Source organism: Sceloporus occidentalis, unplaced genomic scaffold, assembly GCF_023333645.1.
Source record: "Sceloporus occidentalis isolate IW3139 unplaced genomic scaffold, rSceOcc1.0.p SCAF_2, whole genome shotgun sequence".
Lineage (NCBI taxonomy): Eukaryota > Metazoa > Chordata > Lepidosauria > Squamata > Phrynosomatidae > Sceloporus > Sceloporus occidentalis.
In genome coordinates this window covers 159417068-159441074 of record NW_028316982.1, presented here as the reverse complement: position 1 = coordinate 159441074, position 24007 = coordinate 159417068, and the positions used below count along the sequence as shown (strand labels likewise).

Below are 24007 nucleotides of genomic sequence, written 5' to 3'. Positions count from 1 at the left end.
CTGCCTGATGGCTCCCTCTGAGGCCGAGATGACAGTTGAAGAGGGCGGGGCCTCTTCCTTCAGGCAGTCCAAGATGTTGCTGGTCTGCCTGATGGCTCCCTCTGAGGCCGAGATGACAGTTGAAGAGGGAGGGGCCTCTTCCTTCAGGCAGTCCAAGATGTTGCTGGGTCTGCCTGATGGCTCCCTCTGAGGCCGAGATGACAGTTGAAGAGGGAGGGGCCTCTTCCTTCAGGCAGTCCAAGATGTTGCTGGGTCTGCCTGATGGCTCCCTCTGAGGCCGAGATGACAGTTGAGGAGGGAGGGGCCTCTTCCTTCAGGCAGTCCAAGATGTTGCTGGTCTGCCTGATGGCTCCCTCTGAGGCCGAGATGACAGTTGAGGAGGGAGGGGCCTCTTCCTTCAGGCAGTCCAAGATGTTGCTGGTCTGCCTGATGGCTCCCTCTGAGGCCGAGATGACAGTTGAGGAGGGAGGGGCCTCTTCCTTCAGGCAGTCCAAGATGTTGCTGGTCTGCCTGATGGCTCCCTCTGAGGCCGAGATGACAGTTGAAGAGGGCGGGGCCTCTTCCTTCAGGCAGTCCAAGATGTTGCTGGTCTGCCTGATGGCTCCCTCTGAGGCCGAGATGACAGTTGAAGAGGGAGGGGCCTCTTCCTTCAGGCAGTCCAAGATGTTGCTGGGTCTGCCTGATGGCTCCCTCTGAGGCCGAGATGACAGTTGAAGAGGGAGGGGCCTCTTCCTTCAGGCAGTCCAAGATGTTGCTGGGTCTGCCTGATGGCTCCCTCTGAGGCCGAGATGACAGTTGAGGAGGGAGGGGCCTCTTCCTTCAGGCAGTCCAAGATGTTGCTGGTCTGCCTGATGGCTCCCTCTGAGGCCGAGATGACAGTTGAGGAGGGAGGGGCCTCTTCCTTCAGGCAGTCCAAGATGTTGCTGGGTCTGCCTGATGGCTTTTAGATTTTGTTGCATTTGGATTTGGTTGCATCGCCAACACAACTACTCCTAAATACGGACCGTTGTTGTTGCTGTGCGCCTTCAAGTTGTTTCTGACATGCCACTCCTAAGGCAACAATTTTTCAAAGGAGGGAGGGTATCCTTGTGTCTTCCTCTGAGGCTGAGAGAATGTGACTCCCTTGTCTAATAAAACTCAGTGGGTTTCCATGGCTGAGTACTGGTGCCTTATCCCCCTGCACTGGTTTGAGGGTTGGGCTGCAACTCTGGAGACCAGGGATTGATCCTCAGCTTGGACCTGAAACCCCCTGGGTGACACTCTGAAAGTCACACTCTCTCAGACTCAGAGAAAGCATACAGAAGAGAAACTCCCCCCCAAAAAAAACCTTCATGATGACAACAGCAATAAAAAAGCACACAACAACAACAACGCCTCCATAAAGTTGGAAGAAGCCCTAAAGTTGTGGAAGCAGAAGGAGGCTTCCCATAAACTCCAAGGCACTGGACAGCTTTCACAGGTTGCTTTCCCTGCTCTCTGCCATTTGGTCAGCTTTACTTTCAAGCCTCCGCTTCCGGAGTCCAAGGTCTTGCTGAACTACATTTCCCAGCATGTCTCCTGAGCCTTCGGAAGAAGTTTTGCTGGACCAATGATGCTGCCACCCCTTTGCCTTTTCTCCACCCCTCTGCGATTGGAAAGACTGAAGGCAGAAGGAAGGCTAGGAGTGCAAGACAAAAGAAGCAAGAAGACGCTGCTGGTTTGAGGTCACTTAAATATATATCTCTATATCTATATGCCTTCCCTTCCCTGATGACTTATCCAGAGCAAAGCTGTTTTTCCTTTGCATTTTTATCTAGGAGGGCTGCAATGATTGGAGTTTGCACCCAAGAAAACAGAAGGATGTCTCACTGATCTTGTTTCTACTGCCTTGGAAAGACTCAACTTTTTGTTGTACTTCTGAGAAGGAGCCAAGCTTTGGCCTCCTCCCATCTTTGTCCTGTCTTTTTGTTTCCCAAGAAGAAACTCTGTAAATGTTTAGCCTATGGCTGCCTTGCTGCTTGCCTTTGGGGACCCTTCTTCTGGCCTTCTGGGAATCTGCTGCTGGAAGAAGCCAGCTAAGTCCAGAGCACAGTTTCATCTGGGGACCAGGCCTGAGGTCAGAGGTGGTCCTTCCAGCTCGATATTTTTATGTCCAGGCTGTGGACACCGAACGGAAGAGGTAAGCACAGAGGCTTCTCAGGTTAATAACAGCTTTTCTTTTTAAAAAAGACACTTTGGTGCATCTGCACAGTAGAAATAATGCAGCTTGACACCACTTTTAAACTGCCATAGCTCCATCCTGCAGAAATGGGATTTTTAGTTTAGTGAGGCACTGCAAACTAGCCTTTCCATGCTTTTAAATGTGTCACTTTAAGATTAAAATGTGTAGGGTTGGCAGAGGAGGCAGGGTGGCCAAATGTCATAACTGCAAAGGAGGGCAAGGCACTGTAAAATGTAGGACGTTGCCAAGTAAAAGGTAAAAAACACTCCTATAAGTGTAAGCTTCTTAGCCCTGTTCCAAATGAAGGTCATTTTGATAGGAGGCTGAAATGAAGGACAGGCCCTGGAAAAGGTGGACATCTGTGTGGTCACCCTGAAGAGAAGGTTAGAGACCTTGTAAAACTACAAATCCCAGGGTTCCATAGAAAGGGGTGGTGGTGTCAAACTGTGCTATTTCTGCATTATTTCTACAGTGTGGATGTGCCCTGTGACTTAAAAGACTGAAAGAAGAGTAAACCTGTTAGGTGGCTGGGTGTTGCAGACACGAATGCTGATTTTCTTTGCAGTAGCCTCCATAGAGATCCAGTGTGGTAAAATGATTTGAGCGTTGGACTATGATTCTGGGGATCCGGATTAAATTCCAAGATCAGCCACGAAACCCACTGGGTGACCTTGGGCAAGTCATGCTCCCTCAGCCTCTGGGGAATAGCAACAGCAAGTACATTTCTATACTGCTTATCAGTGCACTTAAGCACTCCCTAAGCAGTTTACAATGTGTAGAACCAATTGCCCCCAACAAGCTGGGTACTCATTTTAGTGACCTACAGAAGGATGCAAGGCTGAGTTGACCCTGGAGCCCTGCAGGATTGAACTCACAATCTTGTGGCTGTGAGAGGATGCATGCCAGCATTTACCCACTGCGCCACCAGGGCTCTTAAGGAGAAGGCAAAGGTGAACATCCTCCAAACAAATCTTGCCATGAATCCCATGATAGATTTGCCTTTGGGTCACTATAAATTGGAAACGACTTGAAGGCACACAACAACAGCAACAACAACGCCTCCATAAAGTTGAAAGATGCCCTAAAGTTGTGGAAGCTATAATAAGCAGTTGTGTGGCCTGTCTCTTCCACTCCACCTTATATAGTCCAAAACAGGTGGGTTAATTCATGGGGAGACTGAAAGAAATGTCACATTTTAGGAAACTACACATGTGGGTTTGACACTATGTAGTGGTTTGAGCATGGGGCTATGTGCCTTCAAGTCATTCCCAACTTATGGTGACTTTAGACTGAAACTATTATGGGGTTTCTTGGGCGGGATACATACCGCCATTTATTACGTATAGAATATGTACTAGGGTTAGGAAGGGGCGGTGCTTCCGCACCCCCCTAACCCTAGTACGTATCCTATACGTACAAGATGGCGGCGCCCCTTCCACATGGGCGCCGCCATCTTTGCGTATCGGACGCTGAGCGTCCGTACGCGTCGCGCCGCTTGTGACGTAGCGAGCGCGCTTTTGGAGCTTCTTTTTCGGTCCGCGCGGGAGTCGGGCCGTCTGAAGGCTCCGGCTCCCCCGCGGACCTACTGTACCGCAAAGCGGCGGTCTGTACCCCGCCTTGGCAAGATTTGTTCAGAGGAGGTTTGCCATTGCCTCCCCCTGAGGCTGAGAGCATGTGACTAGTCCAAAATCTTCCAGTGAGTTTCATGGCCAAGCTGGAAATCGAAACCTAGTCTCCAGAGTCATGGGCCAGCATTCAAACCACTACACCACACTGCAGCTCTGTCCTTCCAATTGTTTTTGGACTACAAATCTCATCAGCCCTAGCCCAGCATAGCAAATAATCCAGGTTTATGGGAATGAAGTCCAACAACATGGGGGGGGGGGAGTTGCCTACTCTTGCTCTACAGAGATGGAAATGAGGTAATGCACCCATTTTTCCTACTTTATCCCTTCAGAGAGGAAATTCAGGTTTCCCCCTCTAAATAAACAAAACCCAGGATAGACGTTTATTTCTCTATGTGCAATGCTGCAGTTTCCACAGACTTTACAGTACATACTTTTTATAGATATATGTGTTTAAATTACATTGGCAGAATTCTATTACTGTATCTTGTTAGTTGCTTTTTAAAAAAAACAACAACAATCTAATTCTGAAACTTTTGTTGATGTTTTGGGACCCTGCAGAGCTATCTGTAGATTCCATAATGCCTTAGACAGCCTCAGCCTGGGGCCCTTTGGGGAAAAATATTTGCAACTCTTGTCCTTTTTGGCTATAGTCCTAAGCACAGTCAGACAGCTTAAATTAACTTCAGCTGCTTAGTTTTCTGAAGCATCAGGGTTTTATATTTTAAGTATGAAAGGCGGGATACAGACTGATGCATTGCACTGGCCTGGATACGTGCTAGGGTTGCCTCAGGGCATCCTTTACAGACACCCCACAACCCTAGCAAATATTCTGTACATCAAAATGGCGGCGCCCTGTACAGATGGGCGCTGCCATTTTGACGTGACGGCCATGCTGCGTTGAAGCGTCACAGGCATGACGTGCTTGCACCGTGTCAGGCCACTTGTGGCGGCCTAACAGCAGTGCTTAAAGGAGCTCCGAAACGAAAGCGGGAACGAAGCTGGGAGAAAGGGACCAAGTGGCAGCAGCTCCCTGGGGAGCCCCAAGGACACCTCTTTTCGGGACCCTTTTGCCGCTTCTCCCTGGTCCCAAAAAGTGCCGGATTGGGGCCTTTGGGCTGCCGCTGTGGTTGCTTTGGCCTCAATACGTGGTGCAAAGGAGTGACTGTAGGCCACCCCAAATGGGCAGTCAGTATCCCGCCTAAGTTTGCAATGAATCTGATATTAGTGAGTTTTACCTTGCCATGCCTACCCCTTCTCAAGTGTGTCCCAACTTTGTATTTGAATACTGATGTATTTTTTCCCCATTTAGCAGACATCTTTCTTCTTGTTACTTGTTATTATCAACTTCAACTTACAGTGATCCTATCTATGAATGGGAGACCTCAAAGATCACTGGCCATCAACCTCCCTACTCAGATCTTGCAAACTCAGGTCTATAAATGATGTATCTGTGATGTAGTCTTCAGCTTTTCCTACTCCCTTCCACTTTACTAAACATTGGCCCTGCACAGATGGGCCCTTTGCGGCACGCCCATGACGTGCTAGGGTTGCTCGGGGGCGGGGCATGCACATGCCCCACAACCCTAGCATGTCATGAGTGTGCCACAACTGCGTGGCACCATTTAGATGGTGTGTGCAGTGATGCCGTGTGAGCAGCGCAGCATCCATACGGAGCTGCACCGCTGACCTGCTGCAAAAAAGAAGCCGCTTCTGAGTGCTTCTTTCTTGCTGCTCAGCAGCGTCACGCAATTTGGTTGCTGCAGTGCTGTTACGGAGCAAGTAGAGGCGCCTTCCCAGTGCCTCTTTCTGGCGGTGTGTATCCCGCCATTACCATGTTTTCCAGTGAGTAACGTTATCTCATGATACATCCAAAGTATGATAGCTTTTGTTAGTCATCTTGGCCTCCAGTGAGAGTTCAGGCTTGATCTGCCTTAGAACCCACTCATTTGTCTTTTAAGGTGTCCATGATATCTGTAGATGGTTTCTCTGCCACCACATTTCAGATGATTTTATTTTCTTTCTGCCAGCTTACTTTACTGTCCAGCTTTCATAACCTTACATAGAAATCTGAAATCCTGGGGCAGACCTTAAGATGTAAGATCTCAAAGTCTGTAAAATGGAGAGATTCCTCAAGAAACAAGTGTACAATGGGAGGCTTTCCTGAATGTTTCAAAACTACTGACACATATTTCTGAGATGGTATGAGGTAGTCTAACTGTGGGTTAGATTCATTCACCTCCACACTTACAAAATCTCCACGTTTGTTCTTAAACTTTCCATCGCAAGCCTAGAATTACAGCCTTAAGAAAATTAATTTGTTTTCATATTGTAATTGTTTGTTTCTTGCATAGGTTTACCGTCTCTCCAGGTGAAAATGCATTCCAAGTGAAGATCACCGCTCCTGAGGAGCAATTTACACGAGTGGGTGTGCAAATATTAGACAGGAAAGATGGCTCCTTCATTGTGAGGTACAGAATGTATGCAAGCTACAAAAGTCTGAAGATTGAGGTTCAAACAAAAGACAAGCATGTTGCCAAATCTCCATATATATTAAAAGGTATTAAAATGGTGTTGTATTATTGTATTAATTTGACCCTGGGTAAAGTTTATAATAACAGTTGGCTAGTGAGGTTTGAGCATGGAGCACTCTGGCGATCAGGGTTCAACTCCCTCTTTGGCCATAGCCTTCAGTGGGTAACACACTCTCAGCCCTAGAAAATTTTATGATAGGTTTGCTTTAAGCTCACCATAAGACGGAAACAACTTGAAAGCACACAACAACAAAGCTTGGCAATGCTGGGCAGCCCACTACTGGGCTGCAGTCAGAGCAGACCTTTGCCTTAATAGACCAGTATGTTGGATGAATTCTATGCTCTGCACCCCTTCCAATGCAAAGGTTCTGTGCAACATAAAACATGTTCTCTTTTTGTCTGTCAATATTTATTGTTGTTGTTTAGCTTTGAGTCATTTCCAGCTTATGGCAATCCTAAAGCAACCCTATCATGGGGTTTTCTTAGCAAGATTTGTTGAGAGGAAATTTCCCATTGCCTTCCTTTGAGGCTGAGAGCATGTGACTTGCCCAAGGCCACCCAGTGGGTTTCATGGTGAAGCAGGGAATCAAACCCTGGTCTCTAGACTCGTAGCCTGGCACTCAAACCACTATGCCATGCTGGATTTCATCTGTCAATGTATAAACATTAATAGCAATAGCAAGTACATTTTTATACTACTCATCACTGCACTTAAGCACTCCCTAAGCGCTTTACAACTGTGAGCTAATAATATATAATCTTGTAGGAGAATGTATCTGTGTTACCTGATATAGCCTGCAGCTGACAAGTATGGGGAGTCCCAGAAACATCACCTATGGCCCCCAAAGGATGTATGCAACTTTGAGCCTGTGACAGATCCCCATGCTAGGCTGGTCCTGCAGTTCCAGGGCTTCAGGTGCCTGCCGCTCACCTTTCCCCTCAAGATCCCCTCCTGCATCAGGTACCTGAGCCTCACAGTGATACACACACACACACACACACACACACACACACACACACGTACCATCTCTCAGAGACAAGCCTCAGTTTTGTGTACCTTCTTCCCCCATAGGGTTGTCTTCACAGTATTCTCTGAACTGATTGTCTGGCATCAACTAGGTTTGCCCATCTCTTCCCTTCACTGGATGTACAAACAGAATAGTGAGACTATGAGTGGCATTCCTTTAAAATTGGACTGTTTCAAGCTGTAAGGAAAATGCCTCCCCATTATTCTGGGAGTTAAAAGAGAAAATAGAAATGTATCATTTTCGTGTGTAACAATGACAGTTCTCTGGAGTTTTAATCCAGAAGAAAAAAGTAACAAAAGTTTGAAAAGTGCTACACCCATTTGAGAACTTGCTGAATTGTCTTAAATTGTTTTAACTGCCTTTATTCTTTTTAAAGTGTATGCTTTAAATTGTTTCAATACTGTTAATGATTCTATTCCATTTTAATGTTGTCTTTTTGTATGTTTTAATTATATTGTTTCTATTGTAATTTGTAAGTCTCTTTGAGAATCAGTCTTGTTGCAAAGTCAGGATATAGAAAACAATAACAAATGTTATGATCTGGGAAAACTGAAGTATGTTTAAGTTTCACTAAATTCAAAGTGAAAGATTTAAGCACATGGTTAATCTTGGTTGAACTGTGCTTCATTTTTGTTAATATGTCCCAAATGTCAGATTCCTGACATGATCCTGATGCAAGAGTAATCATAGGCCAGGACTGAGCTAAGTCTGAAGAAAGGCACTCAGTAAATAATAATAATAATAATAATAATAATAATAATAACAATAACAACAACAATTTTTATCCTGCCCCTCTGAGAACAATCAGGGTGGCTAACAAGTTAAAAATGCAAAACATATCAAATCCCTAGTACCCTCCCCCCCTTAAAAAGGTATTAAATCTAATAGAGAATTAAAACCATACAAGTTAAAACTGACCCAAGGAACGCAAAGGAAAATAATTCAGCAGCTAACTATTAATCTGAGGCTAGGATACTTTTCAAATAAGAAACTGAAATCTATTCCTCATTACATATTCAGTATATATTCCCCTTTTGAGCAAATACTAACTGGGGATGGGAAAATGCTGTAACTGTAGAGACTTAAACCTGCCCGGTGGAGCAGAACTGTATTTCCAATATAATGAGTGCTGATATTTATTTATTTATTTATTTATTTATTTATTTAGAAGTAATTGTTGAACTCCATCATCATATGGGGCTGGGCCTTCAATGCTAGATCTTGTCCATTTTTAACTGGATATATGCAACTTGGTACTGGATTCCACTCATCCTTGTTCAGCATCTCATGCTTCACTGCTTTGCAGGAGTAGGATAGGTTGCTTTCTTTTCCCTCCTCTTCACTTTATACAACATTAATTTCTTTCTCACTTAACAAAGTATATACTGACTCAAGAAACATTCAAGTGCAGAGAAAGTATACCATGGTTTCTGGAACAAACTAAAAATAACAATGTGTATTTGATATTCGTATGTATAGATGACATTAAGTTCTTCAAACTAACTTGAACTAATTCTTAAATTAGGTTCAGATTACACACAGTGTATAACTTCCAATTCACATTTTCTGCCACATATATTGTGCACAGGGCCTGTCTACCATGAGAACTGTGATTGCCCTCAGGAGGATGGAAATGTTTGGCTAGAAGAAATGAGTTGCCCTCAAGCCATTCTTCAGATTCAGAGAGATCTGGCACATTTTCCTACCGTGGATCCTGATAAAATTGCCAAAGAAATTCCACAGCGGTTTGGGCAGAGGCAGAGCTTGTGCCATTACACTATAAAAGACAACAAGGTATGATTATTGATAAAAGTAACTGTTGTGCCACACCAGCATATGATCTCTAGGTATTGAAAGATGGAGTGTTGTCATAAACTGTATGCTTGTTGAAAAATATATTAGTAGTAGTAGCAAGATTATTGGCACTCGTAAATCCTATGCCACTGAGTTCTACAGTTCTTCACTCTCACAAACTGAAGCCAGAATTTATTTACATTAGTTGGTCCATGTCTTTGAAAGAGCAAGAACCTAATTCAGCTATTCTATTCATCATTTTAGGTTTATATAAAGACTCATGGTGAGCATGTAGGTTTTAGGATTTTCATGGATGCTATTCTGCTTTCTTTGACAAGAAAGGTGAGTACATGTTTTAAATGCATTCTAGTTATAAATAATTTTTGTTCTGTTCTTACTTTAATTAAATTTAAATGTGACGTCCTCTGCCCTGCACATGGTACCTGAAGCACTGCAAAACGCAATAAACCAATCAACTGTAAGATAAAATGCTTAAAAAAAGACCTAGAAGACCTAGAAACTTATCAATAATTTGGGGAAAAAATTAGACAGAAGTTTCAAAGTGATAAAAAGAAACAGCTCTGACTGCCATTTAACCAGGGAGAAATATTTATAGGAATTTTAGTTACTGAAAATTCAGCAAATTGCAGCCACCTGAGCTTCAGATTCGTAACACTGATCTGCCTGACTACTGGAGAAAATATGGAACCTGCAGCATCTTTCTGGTTAAATCCTATAGACTTAACTTATCAGCTACTGTCCATCACTCCATACCTGCTAGGAGCAGAAACACTGAAAAGCTATGTCCTTAAGTATCAACTCCAGTGTCCCAGACAGATTTTGTAATCTAGATCAGAAAATGCTGCTTCGGTCTAACAAATTTCATCAAGCAAGACAACAACAACATCAATGTGGCACCTTAAAGAATAAGAAATCTATTATAACAGGAATTTTTACAGGCATATGGAATATTATCCAGGGTTTCAGGTACATACCCCAATGAAAATCACCCCAATGTCTTGAGTAAAATAGTTATACAGGACTGTACATTGTACTAGTAGATGTGAATAGCAGTCTGGGTGAATGCAGTTTTTAGCAAGCCATACCCCACCCCACAGTTCCAATCTGGCACTGACCTCCCCTCCACAGCTGATTGTAAGGGGCTGGGGAGGAGGTCTATGGCTTGAACTATTTAATAGTTATCCCTTCTTTACCTCAAAAAACTCAAATAATATGCTGAGCCTTATCCTCAGGAGAGTGGGTGGGCTCTTAGTAACCTTAAAATGAATGTGTTCTGTAGCAAATATCTGCTTTTCCCTCATCTGCCTTGAGCAAATTGTTTCATTGATCTCTTGCATCTCTACCACTGAACTCCTGAGTGTTCCAAAATGTCCTATAGTGCACATTAAGGTCATGCTGGGCAGAGCTTTGGGGCCTTATTGTTGCTCCTTATGGATTGAGCACATTGCTTATAGAACACACACTCAATACATAGCTTTCTGGATGCACATTGTAGACCAGAACAATATCAGAACTCTCTTTGAGGGATATATCTTCCATTTCTGTACTACCAGTTGAGGAACGCATGGTAAGCTTTTCTGAGGACCCTGGTTCCCAGTTTGAACGGTCTTTAGCTTTGAAGTGCTTCCCCACTAATCTAGAGGAAGACCATCTTTTGATATCTTAATGCCTAAACAATTTATATATACTTATAACCTGAAGCTCCTGTAGTGGCTGAGAAAAGTATGTTTTCCAATTTATACTTGAGATTACAGACCAGCAGAGGGCATTGCACTCTTAAAAAGATTTCAGACTTGTTACTACTCCAAGTACATATCCGAGACAGAAGAAGGTACAGTATAATTAAAATGATTTTTATTCAGTATTCAGTAATAGCATGTACACAGAACTATACACTTCCACAAACATAAACATACAAAGACAAACTCAATCTCCCCCTCCCCTATTTTATTTTTAAAAAGAGTAAAAGAAGAGAAAGAAAAAGTATATAGTACAGTCACGAAAGTCACACTCTATCAGTTTAACTTTGCCTTTTGGAAACTGGCCCAAACTGCTTCCCAGAGAGTCGCAGTATCTTTTGGTAATGTAACAGTTGAGAAAATGAACTACAAGTAGCCAGTTTTCTCGTGGCTTTAGAGAAGTAATGTTTAGGATGCTAAAAAGTGGAAATAACTACCTGTCAGGGCTGTTGCAAGTGTAAAGTATGTAGAGCATTTAAGTGAATAGTAAACAAATGTGCTACATTTAATTAATTGTTAAACATGGGAGTTTTGAAGATAAAGATGTCTTAAATTGCACCTAGAAAACTAGAAAAGCAATGAATATCTTGGAGCACTTATACAATGTAAATTTGCTAATCTACTCCTGTCAGGAATCAAGCTGCCATTAATGGTCCAGCTGTACCTGCCAGACATTCTTCAAGAGCCAGAATACATTTCATTAAGGAATGTTTCCCCTTGTTGGTTATGTATTAACTCTAGCAATCACATAAATGAAAAAAGAAGTAATTTAGGGGGTGGTAAAAGTGTGGTAATACAGTACTATAATACAATTTGTGTGCTTGTATGTTGTAGGTGAAAATGCCAGATGTAGAGTTTTTTGTCAATTTGGGAGATTGGCCTCTGGAGAAAAAGAAATCCTCGCAGGACATCCATCCCATATTCTCATGGTGCGGATCCAACGATTCAAAAGACATTGTAATGCCAACATATGACCTGACTGACTCAGTGCTAGAAACAATGGGGCGGTAAGAATTCCTATAACACTTTGTGAAGTCATGAAAAATATAATAAGTCTTCAAATAATGCTGCTTCTAGTCAGCATTTATTACAACAAGCCACCAACTCTGTATGGGAAGCAGGAAAGGAGGAGAGAGAGAAAGAAGTGGAAAGACTGACTGGATGATGTGTTGCTTGGGGCTGGGCAGAACAAGATAGCAAACTCAATTAATGTATTAGAAATCACTGAATTTCTGAGTTGTCACTTTCTCCAAAATGAAAACCAGTCAAAATGCTTCACTGTACATACTGTATATATTGTAGTACAAGCTTATTACAGGCTCATTTGCTGGTAAACTACTTCAGCTTGATGCTTTCTCTTGATCTTTTTCCTGTGTCCATGACATTTCTAGAAGCTGCCTTTTCTTCTTTTGTGATGCCTCCTAACATCTTTTAATATTTGTATGGCTATAGCACAGAGCCATACAAAAACTGGCTACCATTGGTTTAGTGTTATGTCTATAATGGAACTCATACTGTAGGATTGGTTGCTTATCTTTTCATCTTATTGATTTGCTACAGCATATAGTATAGGCAGGGACTTGGTGAGAAAGAGCAACGGACAGATGGCTTAACCATAGAACAGAATATCTCAGAAGAGATTTCTTAACTGTAGAAGTCACCGTGGGTCTCCTTCACTGAGTGGTAGGAGGTAACAATCTTTGTTTCATCCCTGATGCAGCCTCTATTCACTGAAAGGTAAAAGCACTGGAAGGAGATGGTCAGGAAGGCCTTTGTCTGTAAGAGTCAGTAACAATAGGTTGTGTGAAGAGGTCATCTGAGACAATGGAGGTGGTGTGGCAGTCATGGCAGCCATTTGGCTCTTCTGTCTGTTAGAAAGTACAGTGGGTTTGGCTCCAGGACTCCCCATAGATACCAAAATCCAAGGATGTTCAAGTCCCATTAAATAGAAAGGCATAGCGAAATGGTGTCCCTTATATAAAATGGCAAAATCAAGGTTTGCTTTTTGGAATTTATTTATTTTTTAAAAATATTTTCAAGCCATGAATGGTTGAATCTGTGGGTAACAAATCCATGGATATGGAGAGCTAACTATAGAATTGTTTATCCCACATATCTTGAACCCACTAAGCTATCTTGTTGCCATCAGTTGAGATGAAGCATGCAGTCCTATAACCAGTATTGAAGATCAGAGCTCACTCCAGCCATGTATTGCAGGTGGAATAGCACCGCCCCCCATTTGCAGATAGTAAAAATGTTTGGCTCAGTTTTACCAATGGGGCTGGCCCCATTTGTTAAAGAAGAAAAAAGCCTCCCACTGAGATAAATCACCCAGCATTTGTGGCCAATCTTCCTTCAAACAAATGCAGCAGAGGACTAGACTGTTGAGGAGGGCTGTTAACATGGGAACCGCACTGCTCTTCTTCCTGAAAGTCCTTTCTGCCTCTGAAGCACAAGAAACTATTACATATTTGTCCCATTTTCTCCAATAGAGTCAGTCTGGACATGATGTCTGTTCAAGCAAACACTGGGCCACCCTGGGAGGAGAAGAACAGCACTGCAATATGGAGGGGTAGAGACAGTCGTAAAGAGAGGCTTGAACTTGTGCAAATGAGCAGAAAATACCCAGAAATCATTGATGCAGCATTTACAAACTTCTTCTTTTTCAAGCATGATGAAAGTCTCTATGGCCCCATTGTGAAGCACATCTCCTTTTTTGATTTTTTCAAGGTATGATGGATAAAAGCAATTACGTTCCTACTGAAATGTAAAAGCAATTACAAGTCTACTGAACCAGATGGTGGCTTGGTGTGCTCATGAGGGTAAAGAGACCCCACAATGAGGTATAGGCCATAATTTTATTAATTATGTATTATTATTTCTTTCAGTATAAATACCAGATTAATATTGATGGCACAGTGGCTGCATACAGACTGCCTTATCTGCTAGCAGGAAACAGCATCGTGTTAAAACAGGATTCCATTTATTACGAACATTTTTATAATGAGTTGCAGCCTTGGAAACATTACATTCCGTTTAAAAATGACCTGAGCGATCTCTTGGAGAAGCTCAAATGGGCAAAAGACCACGATGAAGAGGTAAAAGATATACTGTTTGAAAGTGCAGTTTCACAAAATCTACTGAGATGTTTTACACTATTTATTTACAATGTTTCTAAAAAAAAAAAAACCCTCTCAAAGTGCTGTGCAGCAGAAATAAAAACATTAAAACACTAAGACCAGCTAAAATTAAAATTAATAGCACTGGGATAGTTTAAAAGTCCAAATTAAAAAGGTGGGTTTAAACATAATGTTTTGAAAGCACTGAAAGTGAAGACATACTATAATTTCAAAGGAAGTATATTCCACAGTTTGAGAAAGAGATGGAAGACTATGCTCTGCTACATGCTTGTCGAAAGAGCGTCTACAGGTCAGGATATCTGTAGAGTCCCTTAAGACCCAACTTGAGGATCTTAGGAAAAAACTGTCATGTGCTTCACTGAGTAGGAGAGTGGTTATATTTAGGATACATGGCGTTCATAAAATGTCATAGGAACAGAGAAACCTGTCAGAGCATTGGGCCCTCTTGCTTGGAATTGTCTTCAGTGGGTCTCCAGGATTTTATCCAGGAATCTTACCCAGACCTGCCTTGAGATAATCAGGGTATGAGGATGAGATCTTGTTCTTGTTATGTATTTAATTTATAGCCCATCTTTCTCCAATTTATAGAAATTTATAATATAGATTAAAATTAAGTACAACTAGAAAACTGATGGTGAAAAAAGTGTTTTTAAGTCATCCTATTAAAGCACTACAATTTAAAACAGTATAAAGGTATTTTAAAAATAACAGTAAGAATAAAAATACAGCACACACATCAACACATCGGTCTACACAACCATCATATGCCACAACATTTTGAACCCAATGAAGTTTCTGAACGCTTTTGAAAGGCATCCTTATCTGGAACATGTTACAATACTTATTTATACATTTATACATTTACTTTGGTACATATAAATTAAAACATACAAACTGAATTGTGTCTTACCATATTTTCTTTGTGATGAATTGCCCTACAAGAGATACAGGGGGACTGTATCTTTATGTGCACCACCTATCTTCCTTGTTTTACATGAAATTCATGAGTTCATCAGTTTCAGAGATTCAAGATATTCTGGTCTTTTTTCTGTTCAAAGGTATTGTGGCAATGACTGATTTGTCCCTCTGTGCAACTTGTGATTTTTGGCTGTGGGCACCATAAATTTTCCAAAAAAGTGTTGAATTGCCACCTTACAATTGTAAAAGTGACTTTCCCATCTGCTCCACTGAAGATACTGTTATGATTTTTTCCTAACCATCCCATTTCTATTTTTTTTTACTCACAATCCCAAGCCCGAGGAACCTTTCATGAATCTGAAAACCCATGTTGCTGTTTTGTAATTGTTAGCTGCTCCAAATAAAAGTATTGTTTCACAGCCTCTGTTTGGATTCATTTAATAAAGGTATGGGTGTATTTATGCCCATAAGCATCATTTCAGCCATCTACATGCGTTTACAGTGTCCTTCTCTGTATTTGATTCATTTGGTTTGATTCAGTTGGAAGAATGTGACAATTGAAAATTGATTATTTCATATGGGTCAGGTAGGAGCACGGGGGAGATGAAAATTTAGTACAGTATTTCACAACAGGCTGAAAATATTTAAAGTTCAAATATTATGATATACTAATTCTTTCCCACCTTCCCATTTTCTCCATGGTAGGCAAAGAATATTGCAAAAGCCGGACAAGAATTTGCAAGAAATAACCTCATGGGAGACCATATATTCTGTTATTACTTCAAACTTTTCCAGGTTAGTCTTTTCTTGATTACTTGAATAAAATTGGATCATTCTGAACTCATGATGGTTGCTGTTGATGTTAACAGCATTTTGAAAACCTTTTCAGAATTTCATATTCTATATATCCCTGAACAGTTGTGTTTTTTCTCCCACTCTCTTCCCTTTTTACTTTTCTAAAAAAAATTACCTTACTACGTTATATGGGATCTGATTTGCCCCTATTGAAATGGAAACTTCCAAATTCCTACATTGATTGATATCTATTCTATTTCATCATCAGCAGGGTAGATTTTTTATTTGCATTTGTTGATTAAAATTCCCATATATATGCCTGTGAGCATATAGTTGTTTGAGCATTAAATAAGGACTCTGGGAGACCAGAGTTTGAATCCTTGATCACCCATGGAAACTCATTGGGTGACCTTTGGTAAGTCATTGTCTCAGCCAAGAGGAAGAGGAAGACAATGGCAAACCTCTGATGAATAAGTCTTGCCAAGAAAACCCTAGGATAGGATCACCATAAGTTGCAGTTGATCTGAAGGCATGTATACTCTCACAAAACTCTGATCCCCTGGCCCCGTCTCCAACCTTGTAAATACTAGCATACCTGTGGCTAATAATAATAATAATAATAATAATAATAATAATAATAATAAACGTTTTATTTGTATACCGCCCTTCCATAAGATCAGGGCGGTTTACAGCATTTAAAAATATACAAAGATTCCAATAAAAACCATATTAAAAATTACATCAGTACACTACAACGCAAAACAAAACAAAAATAAAAACAACAACAAATGCCCCCGGGTTAGCCAACCATTGCCTGTGCGGCCTTTGCGGCGGGGGGGCCTATAGGGACTTAATCGGGGAATGCAATTAAAAACAGGAAGGTCTTCAACTCCCGTTTGAATTGGGCTAGGGAGGTAACTGAGCGGAGCTCTGTGGGCAGCGTATTCCAAAGGGCCGGGGCGGCGATGGAAAAAGACCTCCTAGAGGTGGAGGATAACCTTGCCCCGGGGACCCTAAGGAGTTGCTGCCCAGATGTTCTGAGGGTGCGAGGCGGAATGTACGGGGAGAGGCGGTCCTTCAGGTATCCTGGGCCCAAGCCATTTAGGACTTTATAGGTCATTACCAGCACCTTGTATTGCGCCCGGAAGCGAATGGGCAGCCAATGGAGGTTTTTTAAAACCGGTGTTATATGGCTGGCCCTGGACGTGCCAGTGACCAGCCTAGCAGCCATATTCTGCACCATTTGAAGCTTCCGGGTTTGGTATAAGGGCTGTCCCATGTAGAGTCCATTGCAGAAATCCAGTCTCGAGGTTACCAGGGCATGTACCACAGTTTCAAGGTCCCTCTGGGCCAGGTATGGGCGCAGCTGGCGAATAAGCCGAAGCTGATGACAGGTGCTCTTGACCGTCGCATTCACCTGAGCAGTCAGGCGAAGGGACGAGTCAAGAAGCACCCCCAGACTGCACACGGAGTCCTTCACAGAGAGTGTGACCCCGTTCAGGACAGGTGGAACCACCGCCATTCCTGGACCAGGGGAACCTATCACGAGTACCTCCATTTTCTCTGGATTCAGCTTGAGTCGGTTTTCCCTCATCCAGCCCATTACTGACTCCAGACAGGCCACGAGAGGAGAGACGCCATCCTCAGTCACTGCAACAGTCGGAGACATAGAGAAGATTATTTGGGTGTCATCAGCGTACTGATAACCCCGCGCCCCATGTCTCCGGATGATCTCTCCCAGCGGTTTCATGTAAATGTTAAATAGCATGGGAGACAGAATGGCTCCTTGAGGGACCCCGGTTTTAAGGGCCCTCTCATCGGAGCACACGTCTCCCAGCTGCACCATCTGGGACCTCCCGGAGAGGTAGGACCGGAACCACTGGAGCGCAGTGCCCCCGATTCCCACCTCTGCCAGGCGTCCCAGAAAGATACCATGGTCTATGGTATCGAAAGCCGCTGAGATGTCCAAGAGCACCAACAGGGACACGCTTCCCCTGTCGATGCCCAGACGGAGATCATCGACCAAGGCGACCATGGCCGTCTCAACCCCATAACCTGCCCGAAAGCCAGTTTGAAATGGGTCCAGATAATCCGTTTCATCCAAGACCCCCTGAAGCTGGATTGCAACCGCCCTCTCGATCACCTTCCCCAAAAATGGCAGCAGTGAAACTGGCCGATAATTATTATACACCAGGGGGTCGAGGGAGGGCTTTTTTAATAAAGGTCTTACTAGGGCCAATTTAAGAACAGATGGAAATTGCCCTTCCCTCAGAGATGTATTAATTATCCGGCGTAACAATGAAGTTACAGCCGGTCCCCCCTGGGCTGCTAGCCACGAGGGACAGGGATCGAGAGAGCAGGTTGTCTTCCGAACACTTCCAAGGATCTTGTCCACATCCTCGGTACTAACCAACTCAAACCGATCCAGCTTAACTAAGTCCACAGAGGCCCTGGACACCTCTACACTAGGTTCTGCCTGAATGTCGGCGTTAAGACCTTCGCTTATCCGAGAAGTTTTATCCACGAAAAAGTCGTTGAATAAGTCACAGCAGGCCTTAGAAGGTTCAAGGATGTGGTTCAGGGCAGGAGGGAGCTGAGTGAGCTCCCTGACTACCCTGAACAACTCTGCTGGACGCGACTCCGCGGATGCGATACGAGCACCATAGAACGAATTCTTTGCTGCTCGTATCGCCTCTCCGTAGTCCTCTAACCGTTGGGCTAGGAGAGTCTTGTCGTCTAAACGAAGGTGTTTCCGCCAACGGTACTCTAGCCGTCGCAGCTCTCGCTTCCTTGCCCGGAGATCTTCCGTATATTAACTATTTAATATTAACTATAACATTTAATATTGTGCATCTGGAGGATTACAGTCCACAAAAGCTCATGCTGAAACAAATTAGTCTTATAGGTACTGCCAGATTCCTTCCCTTCTCCCAAAGCTTTTCCTTTTATGTAGTAACAACTGATATGGCTATCTTTTTTTTAAAAAAATGCTCTGATGATAAAAAAAACTCAAGAAACTGAATTTTTGAGATTTAGTGAAGGGGAAAGTGTCAATATCTCTATATATTTTATTTTAATTGTTTAACACTGAGAATCATGGTTCTCACTAGCAGAGATTTCCCTGACACGGAAGAAACATGTTATTCTGTCTGGAGAGGACACTTCCTCCCATTTCCTTGCAGGAACTCAAGGGGACTATATATCTATCATAATTATGGTTATTACCTTTTTCTGAAAATATGGGCATGATAGCATCTGAATTAAGTAGTAAGTAAATTCATTTGATTCCCCAGACCCTTCATACTGGATGATTTTTTTAATCACCCTGTACTATAAAAGTATCTTTACACTCTAATTTCTGTCTGTCTTCTTTTTTCTTTTCTTTTTTCTTTCTTTGTTCCCTGTTTTATAGATAGATCTATAGCACAAGATAGCAAAGTATTACTAAAGAATTTGCCTCTGATTGAGGAGTAGTCTTTAAGAACATACTACTGATGGGATTTTTTAATAATCAAGGCCTGCAAGTAAGCATTGTGTGAAAGGTATGACCTACAAAAATCCCGTTGAAGTTTTGCTAAAGATGCATTCCAATTTCCACAAATCCATTCTGACCTAGAAGGATATGTTCCTCAAAGCAGCAATCAGCAGACATCAAAGAACCTAGCTTTAGAAAGCCCCTCCCAAAACACAGCTGAAAATGTCTCTGCATTAACACGGAGATACTGGTATTTCAGCAAGTCACCAGATGCCGACTGTATCAGCTTACAGCTCTTGTGATACTGAATCTCGTGTTCTCCAGGAGGTTACTTGGAGCACTGGTCAATTTGTTGGCTACAGATTTATCCACGTGAGGCGGTCAAACCTGAAAGAATAAGATTAAAAAATTGTTTTGTTTTTAATTAGGAGTATTCCAAATTGCAAGTGAGTGACCCCCAAGTTAGAGATGGTATGGAAAAAGTGGAACAGCCTGACGATGACCTCTTTCCCTGTAGCTGCCACAGAAAAAAGGTACCGTATGTAGAAGTTAGCATTTTAGGAACTGTTTGTTGAGAGTCCTGATCAATCATTTAATCTAGTAGGAAAACTATATAACCCACACATACAGAGTCTAAGATTTAGGATGCAGGTTTTGTTACTGATACCAAACTAATCCATTGCTGTTTTCCCATATATCGAAATAGATTTTCATAATGTTGAGTGCTGCAGTAGAATGCTAGTAGCAATGTTTGGGAATGGTTAAATCCTGCTAAATCATTGTGGTATGTCAGCAGGAAAAGCCATAGGTTGCAGGTTCACAGAAATTGGGATTAAATAAATAATAAATAAAAGTTTTATTTTTACTCCGCCTCTCTGTCAAAAAGACAATCGAGGCGGCTTACTATTAAAAAGAAAGCATACACAACCCAATATCCCAGTTATTCCTTCCCTCCCCTAAAACATCAATTAAACACATTAACCATTAAAACAATACATTAAAATAATCAGAGATGGACAACTGGGGCTACAGAGTACTCAGTGAGATGGTGGATTCAATTCAGTTTGGTGGCCGAGTTTGCTATTCAGGAAAGGTCTGCCAGAAGAGATCTGTCTTGACAGCATTTGTAAATGCTGGTAATATGATGGATCTCCTCCGGCAGGCTGTTTCATAATCTAGGAGTGGTTGAAGAAAAGGTCCTCTGGGGTGGTTGCAGTCAACCTGGTCTTTATCGATTGCATTAGATTCTTCCCAAAGGACCTGAGCATGTGGGGAGGATTATACGGAAGAAGGAGATCCTGCAGATAGATTGGACCCAAGCCGTAGGGCTTTAAAGGTTATTACCAACACCTTGTACTGCGCCTGGAAACTAATAGATAGCCCAGTGATGGCGAACCTATGGCACGTGTGCCAGAGGTGGCACTCAGAGCCCTCTCTGTGGGCACACATGTTGTCGCCCTAGCATAGAATTTGCCAGTTTCTTACTAGAAAGCCAGAGGGACGTGGCACTTTGCAATAAATAAGTGGTGTCCGGATTGCAGTTTGGGCACTCGGTCTGTAAAAGGTTCTCCATCACTGAGATAGCCAGTGGAGCGATTTTAAAATAGGTGTTATGTGGTCACTTCTGGTTTTTCCAGTGACCAACCTGTCTGCCATATTTTAAACTAACTGAAGTTTCCAGACTAGGCCCATGTAGAGCACATTGTAGAAGTCGAGTCATGAGATTACCAGGGCTTGTACCACAGTTTCCAGATCCCCTGGTTCCAGGTCTGTCCACACTGCAGAAATATTCCACTTTGATACCACTTTGTCATCGCTCAGTGCTATGGAATTCAGCCTTCTCTGTGAGAGAGCTCTGGTGCCACAACAAATTACAATTCCCAGAATTCCATAGCTCTGAGCCATAGCAGTTAAAGTGGTGTCAAACTGGAGTATTTCTGCAGTGCAGATGCAGCCTATGTGCAGTCTATGCTTTATAAAAAGATAGTCTAGAATCTGATTCTGCCACTTGTAAAAACCATACTACTGGGCCAAAATCTGAACAACACATTTTGTCTGATTCGGTAATCCTTTCAAATCTGCACAATTCATTCTAGTTTTGCTAGTCATGAAATACTAGCTCTTGCTTTTTTGTTCTGTTCCATCCAACTACTGGAAATTTTATTTTGGCTTTTTAAATTTCAGCTAATGTTGCTCATGAACTTTAAACTATATTTTTGCTTCCTTCTCTCCTCCACTAATCCAGGAATGAGATATAGGAGACATATGCTCTGCCAGTATGATGCAGGACCTCAGAACTCTTTCCATAAATGCAGATGACATTGTACACTGTCACAATATTATTAGTTGCTGTGGCCAGTTCATCATGTGGTGACCTACTGTCTGGTGACAAGCCTCTTCTTCTTCAGGTGGGCTTGTTGTCAGACATCCAACATGCAGTTCACTAACTAGGCCACGCTTGAACCCTTATCAGCTTGCATTCTACTGGCATAGCACTGGAGGAAGCAAGGTCACTTCCACACACAATAAGAGAGCAGATTAAGGCCATGGAGGAATGATAAATCTATTTAAAATCAAATGATTGAGAAGAGAAGGCACTGGCACTTCCAAAGCAGTAATCCTGCATCAACAGAAGCATTCCTGAAGTCCCAATTTTTTTTCCAGGCAAGCTTCAAATATGCACTTACCTGCTCCAGTGAAAATAAAATCGGAAACGAATCCTTTCTGTATCCATCCAAATAAGTGGGTATGATGCATTCTGGGTTCAGACCATGAAGATCTTAATGATCACAGTTTTATCTATCTATACATGTGTAACAGAATAGCCCAGCATAACATAGTTAAAGTAAAAATGGTTAGGATTATCTCAGTAGGAAAATCACCAATATGTTTTCTTCTTTTTTGCAGGTTAAAGAGGAACTTTAAGTGGAAGAAAGAAAATTGTTCTTTGAAACATTTGCTAGTCTTTGATTTTTCATTGTCTTCAGATGACAATAAAAAGGCTAGGTATTTAAATAGCCTTAGTACCTTCAACTGTGCAGTATTACTGCACTGGTTTTATATGTTTTTTTAAATAAATAAAGATTCTTTCCATAAGTTGTGGGGATTTTTATTTAAAGACAAACTGTTATTTTTCTAGTAACTCTTAAATTCAATATATACGTCTAAAAATTCACTGAACAGTATCTGTCTTCCTGTAATGGCTGTTTCCAGCACCACTGCAGTTTAGTCATTATGTCTTCTGGAGAATTCTGAGCATGTGGTCTTTCTGCAGCTCGTCTCTTCGTCATGAATTAGATCCAAAATTTTCAACTAGTGTTGGAAAAGCCAAATGTGTCAGGTAGTATGAGCAGAATGTTGAACAGCAGTGCACTTCCTCCAAAGAAAACAAAACAACAGATCATGGTTAAAAGTCAATTGCTTGGGGAAGCCAGTCATGGAATCTCTTTCAAGAGCACTTTTCATTCAAACTGCAAAAGACCTGTACCCATTGCTTTTGTTGGATCAAACCAATTTTATACAATTTACTACATCTGTGAAGTAAGATGAAAACAGCACAGCAGTGTGTAACCTAGTATTGCTTTTAACAAGACAAAAAAAATATACAGCTGGAAGCCTTATAAACAAATGTTAAAATAATTGGCTACAGTATGATTAAACTGTGCCAGCAATTCTCAAGCAAGCTGATTAACAGGGTTTATGCTAAGCTTGCTTAATGCAGTATTATTTTCTTGTCTATAACAGCTGCATGGAACAATTTTCATCCTCAGAGTGGCAGGAATCAGGGAAAGAAGAAAAGATAAAGGAACTAAAAGAGAAAGAAGAGGCAAGGAGGATTTTGTTTCAGGCAGTGAATATAAAATAGAAGATGAGAAGATAAGCAACCCAGGAGAGAGATGTAGGAATGAGACTGGCTGGCTCTGGTAGGATTGTCCCCCCCTGCTAGGCACCTGGCCAGAAGTTTGGTTAGTCCCTACCTATCACAGCAAGTGTCCTCCCACTCCTGGAAAAGAATGTGGTATAGTTCTTCCAAGAAGAAGTATTTGTTTGGATGCTTCCACATGTTAACTCCCTCTCCAGTGATGAAGAGTAGCATGCCCTGGTCCTCCTATCATACTAGGTTTTGTGTGCTGTGGTCCTAATTTATTACAGTATATCAAACACTTTGGCTATAATCCTATTTGTCCCCACTACTAAATCCTTGTGTGCCTCTCTTACTCTGAATAGTGCATATGCTCCATTCTGTCTAGGTGACCTAGGACAAGAATTATTTAAACTCCCATGCTGCCAGCAGAATACATAGTTCTACTGTTTATATAACTTGCACTTAACATAGTTATACTGCCTTTCAAAAACAGTTTGATTTTATGTGCATGTGAATTAGGAACACAATATGATTAAGTGCAGCACTGAAATGCCCCTTTAGGTCTTTTTCACTCCATTTCAGCCATAAGTTATTTTTATTGATACTTGTTAATTTTTGAAAGGTGAATGATGATGGAAAGAGAAGAGGCATGGGCATATATTGATAGGAAACCATAAGAAAGTGATAACAATGGCTCACAACAGGAGCTCTGTTTAATTTTATTATTATTATTGTGTTTATTTTATAGAGCTCTGTACAGCACTTTATAAATTTTAAACACCTTTAACATAGTAAAGTTATCATAAAGCCACTCATTAAACATGAGATTCAATCATTTCCTAATGAATTTAATGGCATGACACTGCTTTTTTG

General features: G+C 41.9%; 1 protein-coding gene across 3 annotated transcripts; it reads left to right on the top strand.

Moving 5' to 3' along the window:
- Positions 1-909: 909 nt before the first annotated feature.
- Positions 910-22342, top strand: POGLUT2 (protein O-glucosyltransferase 2). 3 transcript variants are annotated; one of them, XM_089511248.1, is made up of 11 exons: positions 916-1696; positions 1797-2158; positions 6180-6385; positions 8976-9181; positions 9446-9523; positions 11776-11948; positions 13434-13671; positions 13830-14039; positions 15705-15794; positions 19698-19802; positions 22177-22342. In XM_089511248.1, the coding sequence occupies exons 2-11, from the start codon at positions 1971-1973 to the stop codon at positions 22192-22194; spliced, it is 1512 nt and encodes a 503-aa protein (XP_089367374.1). In that variant the 5' UTR covers positions 916-1696; positions 1797-1970; the 3' UTR covers positions 22195-22342. The 3 variants fall into 3 exon arrangements, with proteins under 3 accessions (XP_089367375.1, XP_089367374.1, XP_089367373.1); XM_089511247.1 differs by having other exon boundaries at positions 916-2158; XM_089511249.1 differs by lacking the exons at positions 19698-19802; positions 22177-22342 and adding an exon at positions 19207-19666 and having other exon boundaries at positions 910-2158.
- Positions 22343-24007: the final 1665 nt, after the last annotated feature.